The sequence below is a fragment of the Dermacentor silvarum genome, chromosome 6, assembly GCF_013339745.2.
Source record: "Dermacentor silvarum isolate Dsil-2018 chromosome 6, BIME_Dsil_1.4, whole genome shotgun sequence".
Classification (NCBI taxonomy): Eukaryota; Metazoa; Arthropoda; class Arachnida; order Ixodida; family Ixodidae; genus Dermacentor; species Dermacentor silvarum.
This window is the reverse complement of record NC_051159.1, coordinates 113,925,819-113,945,691: the sequence shown is the minus strand read 5'-3', so window position 1 is coordinate 113,945,691 and position 19,873 is coordinate 113,925,819. Positions and strand designations below refer to the sequence as shown.

Genomic DNA, 19,873 nt, shown 5'->3' with positions numbered 1-19,873 from the left:
ATTTTGTGTCAGATTTTCAGAAAGAAGGTCTACCTATATTCGAATTAATGTGGTAGGCTTCATATAACGAAATACTGTGGCTAATCTGATGTCACGAGCAAAATTATCAAAAGCTTGACTGCGTCCCTTTGAAGGACAGCCTCACATCAATGGTTCTGCGTTCTCATTTAAGTGTTTTAATAGCGTGAGGTGGGCAGAATAAAGCACTGCGAACATCGTTTCCCATTTCATTAACGCTTGCGACGAAGGACAAGCAAACCAGCTGACTGCCACCAATCGGTACACCAGACAGCTCAATAATCGACCAGCCACTGCCCGCACCGTCGTACTCCTGCGAAGGACCCGACGTTCGTCTCTAAACGCGAACCTTGCGCAAGCACGCGAAATAGTGAGCGTGTACACGTATTTCGTTTGTACACCTGTGCGTGTTTCGCGTTCGTGCCGAACTCTACTGTGTCGCAATTTCAGTCGCGGGCAACGATCGTTTAGGCAGTTCAAGTTCCCGCACCCCGAGCTCTAGCTGTTAGGAGTCTTCGAGTGCTCGCCGTCAACCAAGGACATTATCTCGAAAATGTACCCGGGTCAAAGTTTGGCCAGCTTCGCTTATAGCTGTGGGCCAGCTGGGACCCGTATATATCTCGTGTATTGCTGATATACAAATTCCGCGCTGGCGTTATAGGTTTGTGGTCTGCGAGGAGTCTCGAATTTGTCGCTTGTTCGGTCGGGCGTCTGTACTGCGATTTCTTGCCTATTGCGCGGCATGTTGGAATGCGGCGCCGCTGGCGTCGTCCAACGGTTTCCTTGACCTTCGGCGGTCACGTCCGAGTGGGGGACTTTATGCCTCACGCGCGGCTTACTTTACGACCCCGATTCGCAATTCCTCGGGCGATCTGTTGCCGCTGCCGGTATACGGTTTCCGATGCTCTCGAAAGCTTCTCGCGGTTTATGGTCATTCTTTTTTTCTCCGCAATGATCCATTCTGATGTGCCCGGGATCGCTGTGGCCGCCGGGGAACGCCTCGAAATGGGGGCGCTATAGCAGTGCGTGGCTGCAGCCAAGGTTGCGTCTGATGTGAGTCAGGCGACCTTCGGGCGTCAGTCTCTGCGCCCTGGGCGCGCGCGCCGTAATTCACTCCGCCTTTGTGAACGCGCACGAGAATACGAGGGCGCGCAGTTCGGGTGGCGCGAGATGTGCGGCCATCGAGGTCGTGTGGCTCGCGCCTCGACCGTACGTCTGAACATAATGCGGGGTTATAATGCGTCAGTGCCTCGGAAAGTGGAGAATGTCGTAAGGCCCGCAGTTCCGAGCATATATGCAGCGCTTGAGCGTACATTCATCCTTAACTGCCTTGCTCTGTAGTCCGCGTGTACGTTACATATTTTTTTTTTCGGTGCTCTTGTGGTGATTGTGTTTATTCAACATGCAACGAATCGCTGGGCCGAAATGTGCCTGATGTGGTGGGAGGGGGAATAATGCGAGCTGGCACCTTGTAGGGCGTTTTCTTTTTATGGCTTCTGACGGTGGTATATCCTGGAGAATGGCACTTTTGCATGTGAATGTTCAAATAAGCGCACGAACACTCTGCCGTGCAAGTGCGGAATGATTCGTGCGAGTAGTTGGTCAGTTGTGTCGATCGTATAGTTTCCTACTAAACTTACCAGAAGACTGGTAGAGAACTCTGGCGCGGTGATCGGTAAACTGCACGCATAGAAGTAATGGTTAGTGCATGAATTTGGCTAATATTCATGCATGTGGCTTCAGACGTTTTTGTGGCTTTATTTAATACGCTTTATTTGCGTTTATTTGCCTAAATTCTTAATCAATTTCATTTTTCTAAATGCAGAACGCAATAACGATTTACGCGCATGCGTAATCATTGCGAATTGCTCTACTTATACCGCGATATTTTGCTGAATATGATCAGTACGCGAAATCGCAAAGCCGTTTGGAGCCAGAGCGACGATTTCTAGGTGGCTTCACGTACTAACCTTCATTTTCATACTGGCTGAGCAGCAAGCAACAACTCATTTCTTTACTATTGCATGACGCTAAGTGCCACCCGATGAGTGCGTGACACACTGCGTGCGTTACTCTTGTGTTGTTCTCCATCCTTTTTTATAAAAATTCCGAACCCTTCCCCTGTCGAGGAAATGGGGGTAATCGAAGCTTGTGGCAATACGACGCTGCCACGGGCATTCCGTTTCGTTTGCCCTAAACTCAGGTTCGGCGGCTCTTTGCTGACGTTTGGCCTCAACATCGCGCTCCCTCAACTCGGGGTCCGCGGCTCTTCGCTGATGTTTCGCCTGGGCTTCGGAAGCCCTCACGCTATAATCGGCACGCCGACGACAAGCCTTTTCCCGAATGAGTTCGCGGCACCGTTGCTCAAACACAGCTTGCTCCTCGGTGGAACGCACCACGCGCAGGCCTTCCCATCCGGACGTCGAAACTGATCTACTACTACTAAGTGGTTCGTTTGGAAAAGGAAAGGTTAGCGCTATCTTCTGCAGCCCTTGAGGGAGCACGGCTCAGCGCCAACGAGGAGGGGAAAGTGGGAGAGAAAGGAGATTGATCTGAGGCGAAGGAAACCCGGCGGAGCACGCGCCGAGCCTCTTTCCTACCCTTTCTCTCCCCGCCACACAACAAACAACCCTGATTGGTCGCGCGCGTCACGTGATCCGGCGCCGGCGCAGCTTTTCCCGCACCTGCTCTTTCTTTCTTTCCTTCCTTCTTCTTTCGTTCCTTCCTTCTTTCTTTCCTTCCTTCTTTATTTCTTGTCCCTGGCTCATACCCGCATATCCAATGCGGGTATGCGCCACACGTGGCGTTTTGCGTGACTACGCCTCTACCGAAATCTGTAACGCAATACAAGCTTCGCTTGAATAAGGATGGACAGGACATCGCCTGTCCGTCTTGCTTGTCTCGTTTTTTTCGCGCTGTTTCCCCGTAATGCAGCCATTTTGTTTTTCGTTTTTCAACATCGTTCGGGGCCACGTTTTCACAACTCCAGAAAACTTCGCTTGGTTCCTTTCGATTAGATTAACATATAGAGTGGCATAATATACTCGTATGTATGGAATTACCTAATGCACGGGGCGCTGGCACACTATTGAATACTCCGCTACGATCAATGGCTATATATGGCATTATGCTGCTAAACACGAGGTAGCGCGGGTTAGGTTCCCGGCGACGGTGACCACTTCTCGATAGGCGCCGTGTTGCGAAGACGCTGTTGCACTCGGTTTCAAGTTTTAAAAAACGCCGGCGGTCAACATAACCTTCAGCCACATCTATGGTGTCTATCATAACCCAGATGTTGCTTTGGGACGTCAAATTCTATCCATCCATCGATCCGTCTATCCGTCCGTTGGTTCATCCGTTCGTTCGGTCGTTGGTTCGTTCGTTTGTTCGTTCGTTCAATTATTCAATCAATTAATCAACGAACACACGCCCCTGATGACATAATACATGTTTTCACGGTTACCGGCGCACGAGACATGCATCCGGACAAAGACACACAAAACTCATTTATAGTGTACCACACCGATAATTCCACGTGAAACCTATATACAACGGCAAAAATCGTTACACTGAGTTTGATCTCTCCCCTTCCTCCTAATATCTTTCGCGAGTTCGTAAATCATTTCACAGGTTATTAAAACGTCCTAATAAGTCACGTGCGATGTGGCGCTTACATGTCTGAGTTGGTGTATTTCTTTCGCATGGCCCGGTGGAATGCTGGGATCTCTGCTGAGGATTGTCTCCGTAGAATCGGCCTGGCTTGTCGAGCGTTGTCGTCGGTGAGGGCGAGTTTGTCCCCGTAGCATAGGACGGGGCCGTTGTCCTCGGACAAAGCCTTTGCTGACGACTATGGTGCACAGCCGCGGGGCGTGGAGGATCAAGCCGGACTGTTGCAGGGCCAGTGGTGTCCTCCTCCGGCTAAACTCTTCAATCTCGACGTCACTGGTTCACCGCCTTCTTCGCCCAGTCTTCTAGCGGACTTCTTCCATCTTCTCTTCTAGCGGTGTTCTGCCATTTCCCACCACGCTCCTTCCAGGTATGGTATGGTATGGTATTCCTTATCTGATGGCAGGTCACGTCAGCCTGCTTCCTCTTCCTTCTTCTTTTTCTTCTACTTCAGCTCGTGGCACATACATGCATGCTACAGTTGTGTTATATCGCGTGCAGTGTTTGTTTTATTTATTTTTTTTTTGTTATGCATTAGTTTCATCTTGTTCTCGCCTGTCTTTTTTTTTCTCACTCTTTTTTTTTCTGAGTAGTGTTTGGCACATTGAGATAACCGGCCCTAAAAGCACCTAGGCCGGGATAATGGACGAATTTTGCTCTAATGACATTCCTCCTCGCCGTTCGTGGGTGGGCCGCCCTACATTACCATGAGAAGCAACCCATCGTGAGCGGTGAACGATGAAAAAAAAAAAAAAAACAGAATAGATCGAAAGCCAGCGCCAGATTATAGCGGCCTCGCCATTACGTTTTTTTTTTTTTCCCTTAGTAATAAAGAAACACGCTTAGTGCTTGGAACAACAGACCTTGTGCATTATATCGCCCATTGGATGTCATCACTCATAAGCGATAAAAGACGGTGATTTATTGCGCGGTTCTAGACGTATAGTAAACGTCAACCGCAACAGCTGCAAGTCCGTTGACAGGAGATGGCTGTTGCTGCAGGTACTCGTCACGGGAAGGGGGGCGGTTGGATCGAAGTGGTACACGGAGGATACACGGACACCACGGCCCGCACGCCGCAGGTGAGACGACAGTGACGGCGGCCCCTTTTAAACAGCTACCTCGCCTCAGTGTCGTCGATCGCCCAGGGAGGGGGAAGAACAGTGTCACCCGCCGGCGACAGCCAACGCGTGCGTCCTCCCATAAACTCCTCGCCTTCTGATAGTGGCTCGCCGAAAACGACTGCCGTAATTAATTATCCATCAGCGTCGCTAAATGGCAGCCGAGCGCCTCGCACGTGCTCAACAGGGGAGCTTCATCAGTGGAAGGCTTGCGGGAAATGCGCTGAGCGCCTCCGGTCGTTAACACGGGACGCGCCGCTGTAGTGGACGCAGTCTCTGTCGAGTTATACTACTGTAGTGACTGGCAGGCAGCGCCGCACTGCGGATGCTTTCTACAGCGGCGGCATGTCACCTGCCACCTAGCGGGCGCGCTTCGCCCTATGCGCGTAACGACAGAGGTTCCCGCGTTCCAACGTCAGGCGGATACACTGATGAGCGCTTAACGAATGGGTGCGTTGCTCGTGGCTAATCATGGCTAAACCTTTAACAATATATATCGTTAGCACGCGTCCATTTAAGGGCAACGCAGCCGCTGTCATTGCCCGCGGCCTGTGAGAACATTGCGCTTCGGTAATTAGGGAGTTTCGCAACACTGTCGGATAGCGTATGTTTGCGACCTCGCCTCGATAAGCGCCTCTCACAGCCATGGAGTTCCAGGGCCCGCATTCTGAGTCTATCACTTTCGGGTATCCTTTCACCCTTGCGTGACGTGAAACGTCCAGCGTGAAGCCTCACTGGAGTGATGGGCACTCTGTCAATTCACTCGAAACTATGAGACGTGAAAAACACAATAACAAAGAAAGAGACGCTTTAAGAAGATAATCAGAGTCTTGTTGCCACCTCCACTTCCCTCCACTCCGCAGTAAAATCCTCCACTTTCCGCACTGAAAGGGATAAGGCCTGAAAGATATCGATAGATTTTGAATGCGGCCTTGGTTCTATCCATATCACACGCATGCAATTTGCATTTCTGTTCTTCCTGGCGTTTTTGTTACCGCTATGTTCTCTCCTTTACTTGAGTAAATAAATCGGAGGATGTGCAGTATACGTAACATGATGCTCACGGACCATCCTTTTGGAGCCTACACTAATAGCTTTTCTGTTTGCTTTTGTTTACTTTTGTTTTCTGTTTGCTTCGTTTTTTTTTTAATTATTTGTTTTGACACTGCAGCGCTTGCGCACTGCTTTCATTCATCCGAAGCAGTTGAAGCATAACCTCACAATGGCCAGAGAGGAAATACACCTCAGCTGCACCTCAACCAAATTTCATGTAAAGTTAGAAAACATAAAAGTTTTCGTAGTAATAGTGCGCGTTAAAGAACCCCAGGTAAGCCAAATTAATCTGGAGCCCTCCACTACGGCGTGCCTCATAATCAGAACTGGTTTTGGCACATAAAACCCAAAAAAGAATAAGAAGAGCTTGTAAATGAAAAACAACAAATAGGTGCATCATAGCTAGCGTAGCATGAAAAAGACAGCATAATGATGCACAGGAACAGCACGTCACCGGTTGTTGAAAGAGCGAAGTGTATACGTAACGACATGTCTTCAGTGGGATGCAAACATGGTGACATTGTCCAAAAAGGAAACTTCTTTGCATAAATCAAGAAAACGAGTTCGTATCCTATAGGCTGCCTAAAGGCGAGGCATTCTTATTGAAGCAATGGAAGTTATTGAGCAGCAATAAGCGATGGCATGCGTTAGCACAGCAGGTGCCTCTTCTAGTGAACGCGACTCTCCTGCAGCAAAATCATTCGCAATATTTCCCACTTACGTCGGTCTTTCTCCCTCAAGACTCCAGTAAGTTCCGTTGTCCCTTGTGCATTAGAAAACAAATGAATATTCTATGCAACTTCAGCATAGTGGATTCTCAAACCGAATACATATCGAACAGCAAATACTATTATATTGTTATTCGGAATTCCAAATACTCACGCAACCCTTTAGTAACATGCAGCATGATCGAACTTAATTGTATTGTGTCTGCCATACTTCATGCAGCAACCCGCTGCTTTAGTTCTAACGCATAAAAATCGATCCGATCTTTCCTCTGATCTCGTCTCTATTGTCCTAACGTGTATTCCAGGTCCTATTATCGGGTTTAAATAAAATGTGTAAGTTTACGAGAGTCCTAGCCTTACAAGTGCTACAAGCTTCGAAGCAACCATTTTAAATAAAAGCAGATACCGCCATGCACCAAATCCATGTAATAACGTCCTTTCTCGACGCATACATAGCTGACTCCGTTTCGAAACCGATGGTGAGAAAAAAAAAAGAATGAAAGAAAGTGGCCCAAATATGCGCCTAGTGTGAGGACATGGTTCACCGGCTGCTCTCAGGAGCATAATACAATTACAGCCGCTTTTCGCGTGTAAGTTATTATCCAGCCCCGGCATTCTTTTCGTGGGACGAGCATTGTATCGGGCCCGCACCAAGGCCGAAACATTTTTTTTTTTTTTGAGCCGTCCTTCGACCCATCGGGGCACGTCCCTCGCAATCGCTGGCAAACGAAGCGAGCGAGACGAACAAAATGGCAAGAGTTTATGACGTGCACGTTATCTGTTTTTTACCCAATCAATGCGCACCGCGAACGTCAGCACATAACATGGGTACCCGAGATTCATTACCGTGAAGCAAGCCGCTATTCATGATAAAAAAAATCAAACTTTTATCAATCAATTTCTGTATTTTCGTAAAAAATAAACGAGTCTCTTTATCAAAGTGGTTCTGTTCGGCTATGACTCGTAGTTATATTCTTTTTTTTTCTCGCAGTCTATCAAGTTAGTTAACGTAACAGCCCTTCGAGCCAGCTCATTATCGATGTCCATAATTGTGCGTATAGAATGTAATATCCTCCTGCCTTCCCAGGAATAGTGTGCGCGTCGGATCCTAAGCATTTTTGACAGTAACGCTGTCTGCTTGGGTGAATACGGTAGAGGATAGACGTTGTTAATCTGATAGACTGTGTAATACAGCGAGCTTTTTCTTGTCTATTTCCCTCTCTCTGTCTATATTTATCTTTTTCCCTCTTCCACAGACACACACACACATACAGAGTTAGCGTCGATGGCTGTCTGGCCGTGTAAATTGGGGCCAGTCCCGAAGATAGTTTAATCAAACGTGGGAACCTTGTGGACTGATAATGATTAAATTTAATGAAGTTCTTCGGTTTTAGGTGCCGAAACCACGATCTGATTAGGAGACTAAAGGGTCTGAAGGCGAGCTCGTTGGTATGTATTCATGGTGTAAAAAAACAGCGCTAAAAACACGGACAGAAGGAAGAACAAAGGACGAACGCTGACTGCCAACAAGAATGGAAGCAATCTCGCTATCCACTGCGCCAATTGCGGGTGATGGCCGGTGCTTGATGATACAAAGGTACTGCGCCCTTATCGAGACAGTCGAGCACGCGAAGTTTTTGAAACCTTCACGATGATGCGCATAGGCCCCCTATGCGTCAGCTCCCCTTCACTCGTTCTCACCGACAAGGAATAGAGATATCTACTTGACTAATCATTATATGATCGTTATCTTTACCTTCAGACCCAAGCGCGACTGGCATCTAAACCACTCCCCCTCCCTCTTTTTTTTTTTTTGTCTTCCTTTCTCCCTTCCATTTCAAGCTATATATTTGTGCACGCACACTAAAGCAACCGTTGGCAGCCTGCGTTCGTCGTGTGTTCTTCATTCTGTCCGTGTTTTAATTTAGCGCTGTTTTTTACATCATGCCTAATTAGGAAGCTTGCCGTAGTGGGGATGCCCGGATTTATTTGTGACCACTTGGGGATTCTTTAACATGCGCCTAAATCGAAGTACGCGAGCGTGTTTTTTTGCATTTTGCCCACATGGAAATGCGGCCGTCGCGCCGGGATGTCCGATAGCTTATATAAGTATACATCATCAAGAGCACTATTTGTTTAATAATACAACATTTTCTAACATTTCTATGGCTACTTTCCTAACCATACTTCTATCGTGCCAAAGCCGACGACGTATTTGAGATGATTGCCCCAATGTTGCTGATGACGATGATTTCTATACTATTAAACATACCCACAACAGAGGGTTGGCCAAGAAGCGGATGGTACATTTAAAATAAATAAGATGGAATTGATAAATACAAGGGCCAATACAATAGTTGTCACATTACGTAGCACGGCAGCGCGAGACCACGTGTGCGCACCCATTTCGTTGACGCCGTTGCGAAATTCCGAAGGTCCGCTCTAAAACGCAAGAATGACATTGCAAAATTTATATCATTTCATTAACCTCTTCACGAAAGCTTCTCTTCACATAAATTCCAAAATGCGCGTTGGATTGGCATAATTTTTTTTTTTGAGCGGACTCGAATAAAAATTGAATAGTGGCAGAATCAAATGAAATCTTGTCAAATATCGAACTTCTCGGATAGCTTTGGAATAATGAACAGCTGTTCTCACCATTAATATATAACGCTGTTCACACCCTAGTATATTCACACCATTAGCAAACTTCTGTGGTTATGTAGCATATTATGAACCGTTGTTTATTAAAATCCCAAATAAAGCTTTAGGAACAAATAAGCAGCTTGTTCGCTTACTCAGGACTCTTCGGTTATAGTGCGAATGATAGCGGTTTCTCTGGAAAAAGTGTGGCGCGCTGATCAACGTGTAGCGTGCTCCGCTACGCAACTTCTAGTGTTTTATGTCTACTGCTATGGCCGTCGGGAGCAAATTTATCGCGCGCTTGGCTAATTTTATGTTTGATCGGCCTCATTTGACAGTTTAAAATATTACAAAGCTATGCGAAACACATTCGTACTTCACGATAGCGGCTTTTCGATTCGAAGACTGAATCAAATTTGGCAATATTCGATTTGTGATTCGAAAGTTTTGGTAGTGCTGTATGGCCGACAATCGCTCCAGCAGTATATTATTTGTGTACCAGTCACAAAAAGTCCCAAATCGGCCTCGTGCTAAGGGGCCTCTTTTTAGAGGTCTTCATCCAATCTACTCGTTTCCAATCTCGTCAAATAAATCGAATCAATTCGCACACCCCTATGTAAGTATGCAAGCGGCTGTCAAACACACGAGGAGAAGGACAAAGAGCAAGAAAGCCTGTGCTTTCATTGCGTAACCAGTGCCTATGCAGAACACGAAATCTAGCAGTTACAACTGTCAGTACTATTTTGACTAATCGGACAGCTGTCTTTTTTTATTATTTTTTTTCGCTTTCCATGGAAACATATATGCGTTTCTTTTGGCGGGTCACTGAACAGATGTCGACAGGAAGGAGAGCCTCAGCTTTTCTTGGCACAATAACCTAGGCGATGCTGAGTTGGGGTCAAGTTTACGAAATCTCCGAGATCGTGTCATTAGTCCTTTTAACTTTAGGTAACGTGCCAGTCATCAGCCTTTAGGCTCTAGTAAAGCCTTGGCACGAGACTTGAAATAGCTAGCCGAATACCTCGACGACCTGGCGTTTAAAGGAACAGCGCTGTGTTTATTTGTGTATTCTTTGCTCTGCTTACGAGTCGAAACAGGGCCGACCACCGTTCAATCGCGAAAACAAACTATATTCGGGGCGGAGCGCACAGCCTTCGGAAACAAGGACTTCGGGATTGTCGACATTATTCTAAAGCGACTCGCTCGAAGCCAGCAACGCAGAAGGAATGGTGCGACAGAAGACATGAAAGTGGAACGCTTGGTCATGTTGGTCACAAATGCATCAAACCTTGCTTTTCCGTTTCGTTCTCGTGACGTCCGTGGCGTATAGGCAGTGAGGCGTGATATAGATATCAACCATTGCCATCCGCTTCCGCATGTCTGAAAGCAGTTCTTTCAGCCACGTTATACGATGAGGCGGATGCACGTTGGGTCATTGACCTGTCCTGCATGGACACGCCCATAGCTCGATTCGGACAAGGCAGAGAAAGAAAGCCGGACAATCGCTCACGGTCGACACCCATATTCGAGCCCACTTTTTTTTCCTTTTTTTTTATTCTGCGCGGTCCCATTCGTTGCAGTCGTAATGAAAAGCGCGTAAGAGAGCTTTCATTTTTCTTGCGGAACGAATAGACAAGAGATCGCAATGCAGGCCGGGATAGCATCACGTCTCTCCGCAGACGTCCCTATAATAGCAAACGTGAAACAGAAGCACTGTTCGGCACGAGTCCGGGAAGTGTAGAGGTATATGTGCCAACAGTGAAAGATGTGAGCTGTTTCTGAGTGGAGCAAACGACGTGTCTGGGCCAAGAAAATAACGGACGCGTTCGAATCGCCTCGCGCGCAACACAGCATTCAAGCGCTTCAAGAGTTCGTCGAACTGAAGTGGCGTGGCTTTCTGCTTTACTTGACCGTATTGTGATTAATAGCACTCAGGGGCATGTCGAGTTCTTTCAAGAAGGAAAGCATGCGATTATTATTTCACTGTATTGGTTTGGTTGGGGTAGGGGTCTTTCTTGTGGAGAATGAATGCGTTGAGGAAGCGGTATAATTATTTTCCACCAGATAAGCTGAAACTATACGTTACATCGGTAGCTAATTAAAAGTGGCCGAGAAAAAATACAAAAGCAGAGAAACATGGCATGCATAATGACTGTTTACAGACCGGTTGGTTAAATAGTTTGGTCTTGGTGTTTATAGTTTAGTTTAGTCCATACATGGTTGGCCTTGTTTAGAACGAGGTTGAAGATTGGGTCCGAACAGTGTAAAGCACCTCTCTCTTTTTGTACATACATCCTGAAGAAATATGAAGGTAATACTATGCAACAGAAGCCCTCTTTGAGCGGGAGAGATTGGGCAAAGAGTGCGGCATATACATGAGTAAGTAATGAAAAGTACTTCACAGCGAATCGTTATGTTATATGAGAACGGTACATAACATGAACGAATGAGGTAATGAATAATTATTTAATTACGAATTAATGACAACGGTTGACAATATTGTCGCCCACTGCAGAAAAGGCAGATTTTGATATCCGCATCGTTTTAGCTCGATGTCGAGATAATGAGCGACAAAGACAGGTAACGCTGAGTCTACAGGAAAAACATCATGATGTAGCTGTACAGCGCGAAAAAGAATGTGAACTTTGGTGAGCAAAGGATAAGACGAGCGCTGTTCTTCACCCGTGTCCAAGGCTTTTTTCTTTCTTTTCTTTTTCTTTTTTCGCACTGCACGTCTACATCATGAAGTCATACAAGCTCGCCCCAAGATCCCACGCTTCTATAGGTAAAACATGTGACAATGCCTTCATGGTGGCGGTAATCTCACTACTATAAAACAAAATAAGCAGCGCTCTTCGAATCAAGCAGTGAAGATAGCGTTGCGCCTCGCATCTATATACGCGTATGGAGTGGACGTTTGATTGATTGATTTATTTATTTATTTATTTATTTATTTATTTATTTATTTATTTATTTATTTATTTATTTATTTATTTATTTATTTATTTGGCTTCCCACTACAGTATAACACTGGGCTTATTAGAGATGCCTTTTTTTTTTTTTTAGCCTTCCGCCCCAGTCGTCATGCGAGCACTACATGTGGCCGTTTATCGAACCCGCGTTCTCGTGCACAGCGTATTCTGGTCTTCGATGTGTCAGTAATAAAAGGGGCAGAAAAGCATGTTTACGAATTAATACGGACAGTTGGACAAGTTTGTACGGAAATGATTTTTTTTTCCCTTCCTTTATTCTTTAATGCGAAAAGTCTAAAGACGTAAGGCGTGGCGCACAACAATACAAACGCTAACTCTAAACTGGAAGCTTTAGTCAGAAGGAAAAAAAAAAAGTTAGCTCAAGTGTCACAAGACAGAGAACATAAAAAAAAAGTGGGGGGGGGGGGGCATTCCCTTTTCAAGTGACGCGATGTCCTCCTCCATGCTCCAGAGAGATGGAAATTTAGCGCCGACTCAAAAATGATGAGCTAACTTCGAGACCACGCACTTCCGCGAGGACACTGGAGAAAAAAAAAAAAAAAAAGGGGGGGGGGGGGGGGGGGGGGGGGGGGCGCCGCAAGCGCGCACTGGGCTCGCAGGACCGCGGGCGTCAGTCCTCTCCCTCTCCGCTCGAAGCACAACGGCCGCTCCTGCGTAGTTTCTCGGACGCCTGCATGCATCACAGGGCCGCGCATCGCATGCGTCCCACCGCCGACCGCGGGCGCACGCATAGCGGCGAGACGCGGATGCTGGTGCAAAGGGGGATCATTTATGCAGCGCGGTCGCCCCCTAATAACGCATCCGCGCGCTGCTCCTGCACGTCCCCGCAGCCGGTGCCGGATGGATAATCATGGCAAGCGAGAAGGAGGAAGGAGGAGAAGGGGTGTTGAGAAGAGGAGACACAAAAACGCACTCGCGCTGCTGCCGGTCCCCCGTTTTGCACGTGTCCGACGACTCGGGGGTCACTAACGAGCAGAGGGGGGCTAACGAGCGACTCGAACGAGACGCGGCTGTACACGGAAATCAAGAAAGAAAGAAATGGAAGGCAACTGTGTGATTCGTCGATCGATACACTAACCTCTAAGCTGCTTCTTTTAGTTTACTTTTTTTTCTATTTCGTTTTATAAACGTGTTTTCCAACGCAGACGCGTTCGCGTTAACCGTTCTTCGAAACGACGAGCGGGGTCTGGCACGCGACATCCATTTGTCCTCGGCTGTCGAGTTCATCAGATATGATCTGCAGTTATACGTGAAGATTTGTTTGTTTGTCAAATCTATATATAAGTGTACCCGCAGCAGGAATCCATTGACAGTGCCAACATGGGGTAGAATAGTGTATGACAGTAACACAGAGCATAGTACAGACGCTTAGTTAACGCGCGCATATATAGTATAGCCTATGATGCATCGCCTATAGCTACAAATACATTTATGCCGTAAGCGTTGAACAGTGGTGTGATCGCATGACCATCAAAAATCGCTTCTTCCGAACACATTACGTACCCAGTTCTTGTTCTCTAGACCTCTACATTTCTGGGAATTCTGTTTCATCACAGAGTTAAGACCTCGCTGTTCTGTATGAGCCACTGACCACTTACTCGAAACTGGCTTACGTCGGCCAAACCTGCTTCGAAAGTTGAGTGTAGTACTTTCTGATGCATTGTTAAAGCAGCTCATTCGGTACTCGTCATCGATAAAGTCAGCTCAACGTACGGCGTCTTTCACGCATCGAACAAATACGTGACTACTGCTTTCAACAATGTAACGTGACGGAGCTGGTATCTGATCAAACGGTAAGTATGAATATGGCCTTCGCTTCTACTTCGTAAGCCTGCCGTCCCTCAGCACACGTTCAAAACACAGCCCGCGTGCTTCAACTGTCAGGTCATGACCGTCGGCAATTCTACAGTGCAGAGAAGTTAGAAAGCGTCATCTTGTAACTGTAACCTTTCAAAGAGAAACCATGAGATGGTTTAATTAATTTGTATGTTGCGTATTGTGGTGTGTTCTGTGCAAGTTGCGTGTCTGTTACCGACACTGTGCGTATCATTTCATTTATCATCATTCCTGCCACGCTAGGCATGCCACCAGGCAATCCCCTCCGGGATTCACCAAATATTTCCTCTCTCTCTCTCTCTCTCTCTCTCTAGACGCACACACACATTTCACACGATATGAATAAAAGACCTTAGGATTGCTTTCGTGTCTGCGAGCCACTTTTTAGATTGTTCTGGTCAACGCAGAGAGTGACAGTGACTTTAGCGCCTCGGGTATATCACCTGTTTTAAATAGTAAGCGCCAAGATTTTTGGAAACAGTGCAGTAGAGTTTATAGTGGCGTTTTGTTCGGCCACGCAATCAAGCTGCGGCGGAAGCCAGTAATTATCTGATTATCACAAAATAACCAATGAATATTTTTATATAGCTTCTTATTTGATTACTGCCATTGCGCTCGAGGCACGTCCGCTTAGTTGGAACACTGAGGGCACGTGTAGTTTCCATATATTCGTTTTCAAACTCCGTCATAAATACGTTGCTTTTTCAGTTCGCTTTATCCGGGGGATTGCGCGAGGAAGATATGCCAACGTTTGTATGAAAGCTCCGAGGAGTGCAGACGCGTCCACTGTGTGGAGTTTATGGATAAAGGCAAAGTTCAACAGATCGGTTTGTACTTGGACCTCGGAAGGCCAAGGGCTGGCCGCCGTCTGAGGAAGGGGAGGCCTGGGGGTTAGTGTCCCGACCCCCGCCGCCCCCAGACCCCATCATGGACACAATAAAGTTTTATCTCTCTCTCGGAAGGCCATCACAAGCACGCTGCTGCGGTATTCTCCCCCTGCAGAACTGCCGTTGCTGCGGCTAGGTATATAAAAGTCCGTAGTCTGGGTGGTTGGGCGCTGTGATACGATCAATGGCATATTTGACATTCATAGCTGATGCATGCGGAATTCCCCAGCCGACGGTGTCCAAGTTCGCGTAAAGCCTCATGCAGCAACATATGAAGCTGCATTCGAGCTCCCATCGACTAATAACTCATGTAGTACATGTACATACGAAAAGCTGTTCTGTAAGTCAACTTTACTGCAAGATACATAGAGATTAGATATACATGCACCTAAGAAGTACGCGCATTCATTTACGCTTGAATCAGAAGAAATATGAATGTATTTAGGAGCGATAGCGCATTTGTACCGCATGCTGCTCGCAATGACTGCGCATACTTGGAAGAGGGGCAAAGTGTAGAAGCGTAATGACGGAGGAGAAATAATTTTTTTAATAAAAAAAAAGGAGAGAGAAAACACGAGTAAACTAAGCTTGCCTTGATACGTTTGCCCGTAGGTCCCGTAATGAACAACAATGTTAACAACAAAGTCCCCTTGTATCTGTGCATACCACGTGTTAAGGAATCAACATTAAGATGATCGCAAACCACCTTGACGAATAAACGATAAGGTAATCACAGAGGGAGACTGTCGGCCATCTCCCCACAGCTTCCCTACAACAGCACAGTGACCTCACAACTCCCGACGCTATCAGGATCCTCGAGTGACTCAATATTAATTGACATCAACCCATTAGTGAAGCACAGTAGAGGCGGGGACTGTCCATTTGTGGTATTCGAGCTTTCATGACTACATCGAAGTATAGGTAAACACGCGAAAAGGGCTGTACCGTGCATAATTATGATGTATACACAGAATACTCCTGAATATACAAGCAGTGATTTGCTACCTCTGCAACGCAAAATAATCAGCGGACGCAGCGTTCGGAGCAGGTTGCGAGGTCACCGCTACAACGCCAGCTCCAGGCACCGACGGCGTAGGTGGGCGAAAGGCCGTGAGTGCGAAGGACTCCGCCGAAAGACGAAGAAGCGCACACATGACACCAGCGCGAAGGACTATAAACTGACGCGATAAACGATGTAAAGCGCAGAAGCGACTATAGATGCGTCCTATGCGCACCCTTACAAAATTTTGTTTCGCCAAACTATAGAAACTTCATAGAAATTTCTCTAAAATAACTTTACGTCGTCTAGAGACCATATATGTAGTGTATGTCAACAGACTTACAGACTCTTGGTCTGACAAACTTTCAGACGGCTCCTACCTATAACATATGGAGAAATCCCAAACCTACACGAAGGTAACGTAATCGATAAGATGTCCGTGGATAGTCTACTGACTGTCTTAATCTATTTTATGAAGCCACGAAATGAAAACGAATGAAGTCAGCATAACCCATTAAAAAGTGAGCGCGAAGCAACCATTCTCGTTCGAAATCCGTGATGCGCTCCGGCCAATGTAGATGCACAGGAACGCTTTATATATATATATATATATATATATATATATATATATATATATATATATATATATATATATATATATATCGGGTGTTTTAGCGAACACTTTCAAAAATTCTAATGGTTGCCTGTGGCAGATAGCACAATTCTAGTTCATGCGCTTATCTACTCGAAGAGGCGCACATTACTTGCACAAGAAATTGAATTGCATAGTTGACTAATTCACAAAAATTCACTAATTAAGTTTTTAACTAATTACTTGATGGCCCATATTGCAATTTACAAATTGTAGGCATGGGGTTGGCAAGGTGGATCCACTTGGAACGAATTCTCAGGATGACACCAGTTTCGAGGTATTAATTCCCGAACTTTGCGGAGAAATTCATTGGCGTTCCAGTTACTTGCCTAACAAAACGTCGCTTTATGCATTGAAGCAAAAAAGTAACTGGAACGCCAATGCATTTCTCCGCAAATTTCGGGAATTAATATTTCAAAACTGGTGCCATCCTGAGAATTCGTTCCAAGTGGATCCACGTTGCGAACTTCATGGCTACAATTTGTAGATTGTAATACGGGCCATCTAGTAATTAGTTCAAAACTGAATTAGTGATTTATTGTTAATTATTCGATTATGCATTTTAATTTATTGTGCAAGTAATGTCCGCCTCTTCAAGCAGACCAGCTCATTACCAGATTTGTGCTATCTGCCACAGGCAACCTTTAAAAAATTCTGAAGGTGTTCGCTGAAACATCCTGTATATATATATATATATATATATATATATATATATATATATATATATATATATATATAGATACGACATCCCTGGTTCAATAACCGAACGTTCGGCTCGGGCACGCTCCTTCTGTCTCAACGTCGAGAAGCCTGCGCATCGCTGCAAACCTAGTCGGTTTGCGGTAGGAACCCAGTCGAACGTCGCATATCAATCCGGGCCACTCGTGATTGAAGCGAAACTTGTGTCTTCTTGTTTCCTACATGCTTGTTGTCGACTACATTATGCTTATTTGAAAACGTTTGTTGGTGTTAGCACTTGATACAAGCAGGCTTCATCGGTTGCCTGGCCGAGGGACGAGCACTAATGTTCTCGGAGAGAGATTTCGCAGGTTTTTCTACATCCGAAATCGCAAATAGATGTCAGCTTTTGGTTTTCCGATTCACAGCTAAAAATTTCCTCGCAAATGTTACGCATGCGCAAGCAGCATAACGAGGTGTACAGCTGACAAAGTAGTTAGGTGCTTACGTTGGCAAGCAAGTTCAATTGTACATCAAGGCAGTAAAAGTTGTTGTGAAAAACTCACCGGAGCAGACGGGGCACGAGCCGAGGAGGCAGACTAGAACTGCGCCGCTGAGCAACAGCCTCCCCGGAAAGCGGCGCATGGTCCGCCGCTCAGCGCATCGCCGCACAGAGTTCGCACGCGAGCGCGCAGCCGGGCGACTCCTCCGGGCTGACGAGGTTCGAGGTTCGACTACCGCCGACGGCGACGCGAGGACGGCGGCACATACCCGGTCCCGCGCTACCGGCACCGCCGGCGGCAACCCCACGCTGCCGCCACCGGCATCTCCCTGCGACGGCACTCCGGACGACGAAGGCACGCTGTCACCGAGGAGGTCGCCCGTTGGGCCCGAGCTGCGACCGCGGCTCGGCGATCCACCGCCACCACTGAGCGAGACGTGCCCGTCTTTCAGGGCAGCGACGACTGGGAGACGACGACAACTAGTCTACTCGAGGAGCTCCGTCCTCCGGGCACCATGGGGGAACCGTCAAGGCGGGAGCGTGTCTGCGAGCCATGGGATGGGACATGAACCAAATATTACGCTGAGTTCACGGGGCCTCTAACAAGCCCCGTTAGGATGACGCGATGGTTTCATCCCTTCGTATTCAGTGTAAATCATACATTACAGAATCAAAGGCACGTTTTCTGGAAAACATGTTGCAATATTGTGCATACAATGGCCCAGTGGCGCACCGACGGGGGGGGATTCGGGGGTTGGAACCCCCCCCCCCCCCGCCTGAGGCCGACTTAACCCTTTTGTTTAACCCCTTTTCTTTCCTTACGCATTTAAGTACTGCAATTAAGATGTAAGACGCGCAATCGTCTGCACACTCGCAAAAAGCGCATTTTTGACAATTTCCCGTGAAGAAATTGAAATTAGTGCTGTTTAGATGGTATTGGCAAACTGTCAACCCCCCCACCCCTGGCAGAGATCCTGGGTGCGCTACTGCAATCGCCGTTGTTTCACTCAGATGCTGCTGAGGCAATTTGGTGTCACATTTCTGTTCGACTGCAGATAATTGCATGAAGCTTCCTTACCGTGGCCACCTGCTATAGCAAAGTCGTCAAACAGATACACGCAAGACTGCAACTTATTGACTGACCAGCTAAAACTCTGTTAAGGGGTAAAGTAAACGCTGCTCAGTTTACAAGAAGAAAGCCCCACGACGAAAGGTACTAATCAAACGCTCGTGGCGTCTAGTAGCATGTTACTAACCGAGTCGCAACTGTTCCCGCCTTTGCTGCGTTCACCGAGCGGCGTGGGCTGCGCGACCACTTCGTTTCGACGATATCCGAGTGGAACCCGAACACGAGCACAACAGAATCGCCGTAACCTTCACCGACGCAGTCTTGAGAGAAGGCGCAAGAACGCGCGGTATTACAGAGAAGAGCGTCCAAAATGGGTGCCGCCACGCTGTGGAGGAGCCCTCTCGTCAGCTGGCTCGCCTGAACGACATCTGGCGAAGGCCACGCAGCGCGGCGCGCAGACTGCTACAAGCACTACCAGCTGGTCCGGGGTGGCGGGTGGTTGCAGTGGGCTCTGGTGGTGGCAGGCGCTCGCGGAGCTGAGCGGTGTGGATGCGACGGTGACGACAAACACGGCTCCTTTATGTACGTGCTGGCTACGGGGACACGAGATGTACCTCAGCGATGGGGGGCGCGTAGGCCGTTCTGCACCACAGCGCCGCGTGGCTCTGTCTTGTAAAGATCGACAGTCAGATGTGAAACCGTTCTATCGAACGGACCGTGCCCAATGCGCGGCGCGGAGGGATGGAGCCACTGCCGCCGCGGCCGCCAGCACCTGCGCGACGCCGGCGGCGCTCGATCCCCGGCTTCGCAAGAGCGCGATGCCTGCTTCTTTTCCCAGCGGCCAACGAGCGATACGCGCTGTTCAAGAAAAACCGTGCGCGCGCGCGCGCGAGCGAGCGAGCTACCGCGAGCGTTCGCTCTTTGTATTTATCTGTTGCCTCGAGCGAATTGCCCGCGCGTTCACGCAGCTCCCTCGGTCGGAACCCCTCGGCCGACCGAGGCAGCGCGGAGGCGAACATTGAGAGAT

The 19,873-nt window shown here is 47.5% G+C and overlaps 1 protein-coding gene across 1 annotated transcript in view; it reads right to left on the bottom strand.

Moving 5' to 3' along the window:
* LOC119455860 (disintegrin and metalloproteinase domain-containing protein 10) overlaps window positions 1–19,873 on the bottom strand; it is a 162,702-nt gene that overhangs the window by 142,088 nt on the left and 741 nt on the right. The window contains exon 2 of the mRNA XM_037717375.2: window positions 17,842–18,321. Coding sequence (XP_037573303.1) covers window positions 17,842–17,920 — 79 coding nt within the window. The 5' untranslated portion in view covers window positions 17,921–18,321. The remainder of the gene's footprint in view (window positions 1–17,841; window positions 18,322–19,873) is intronic.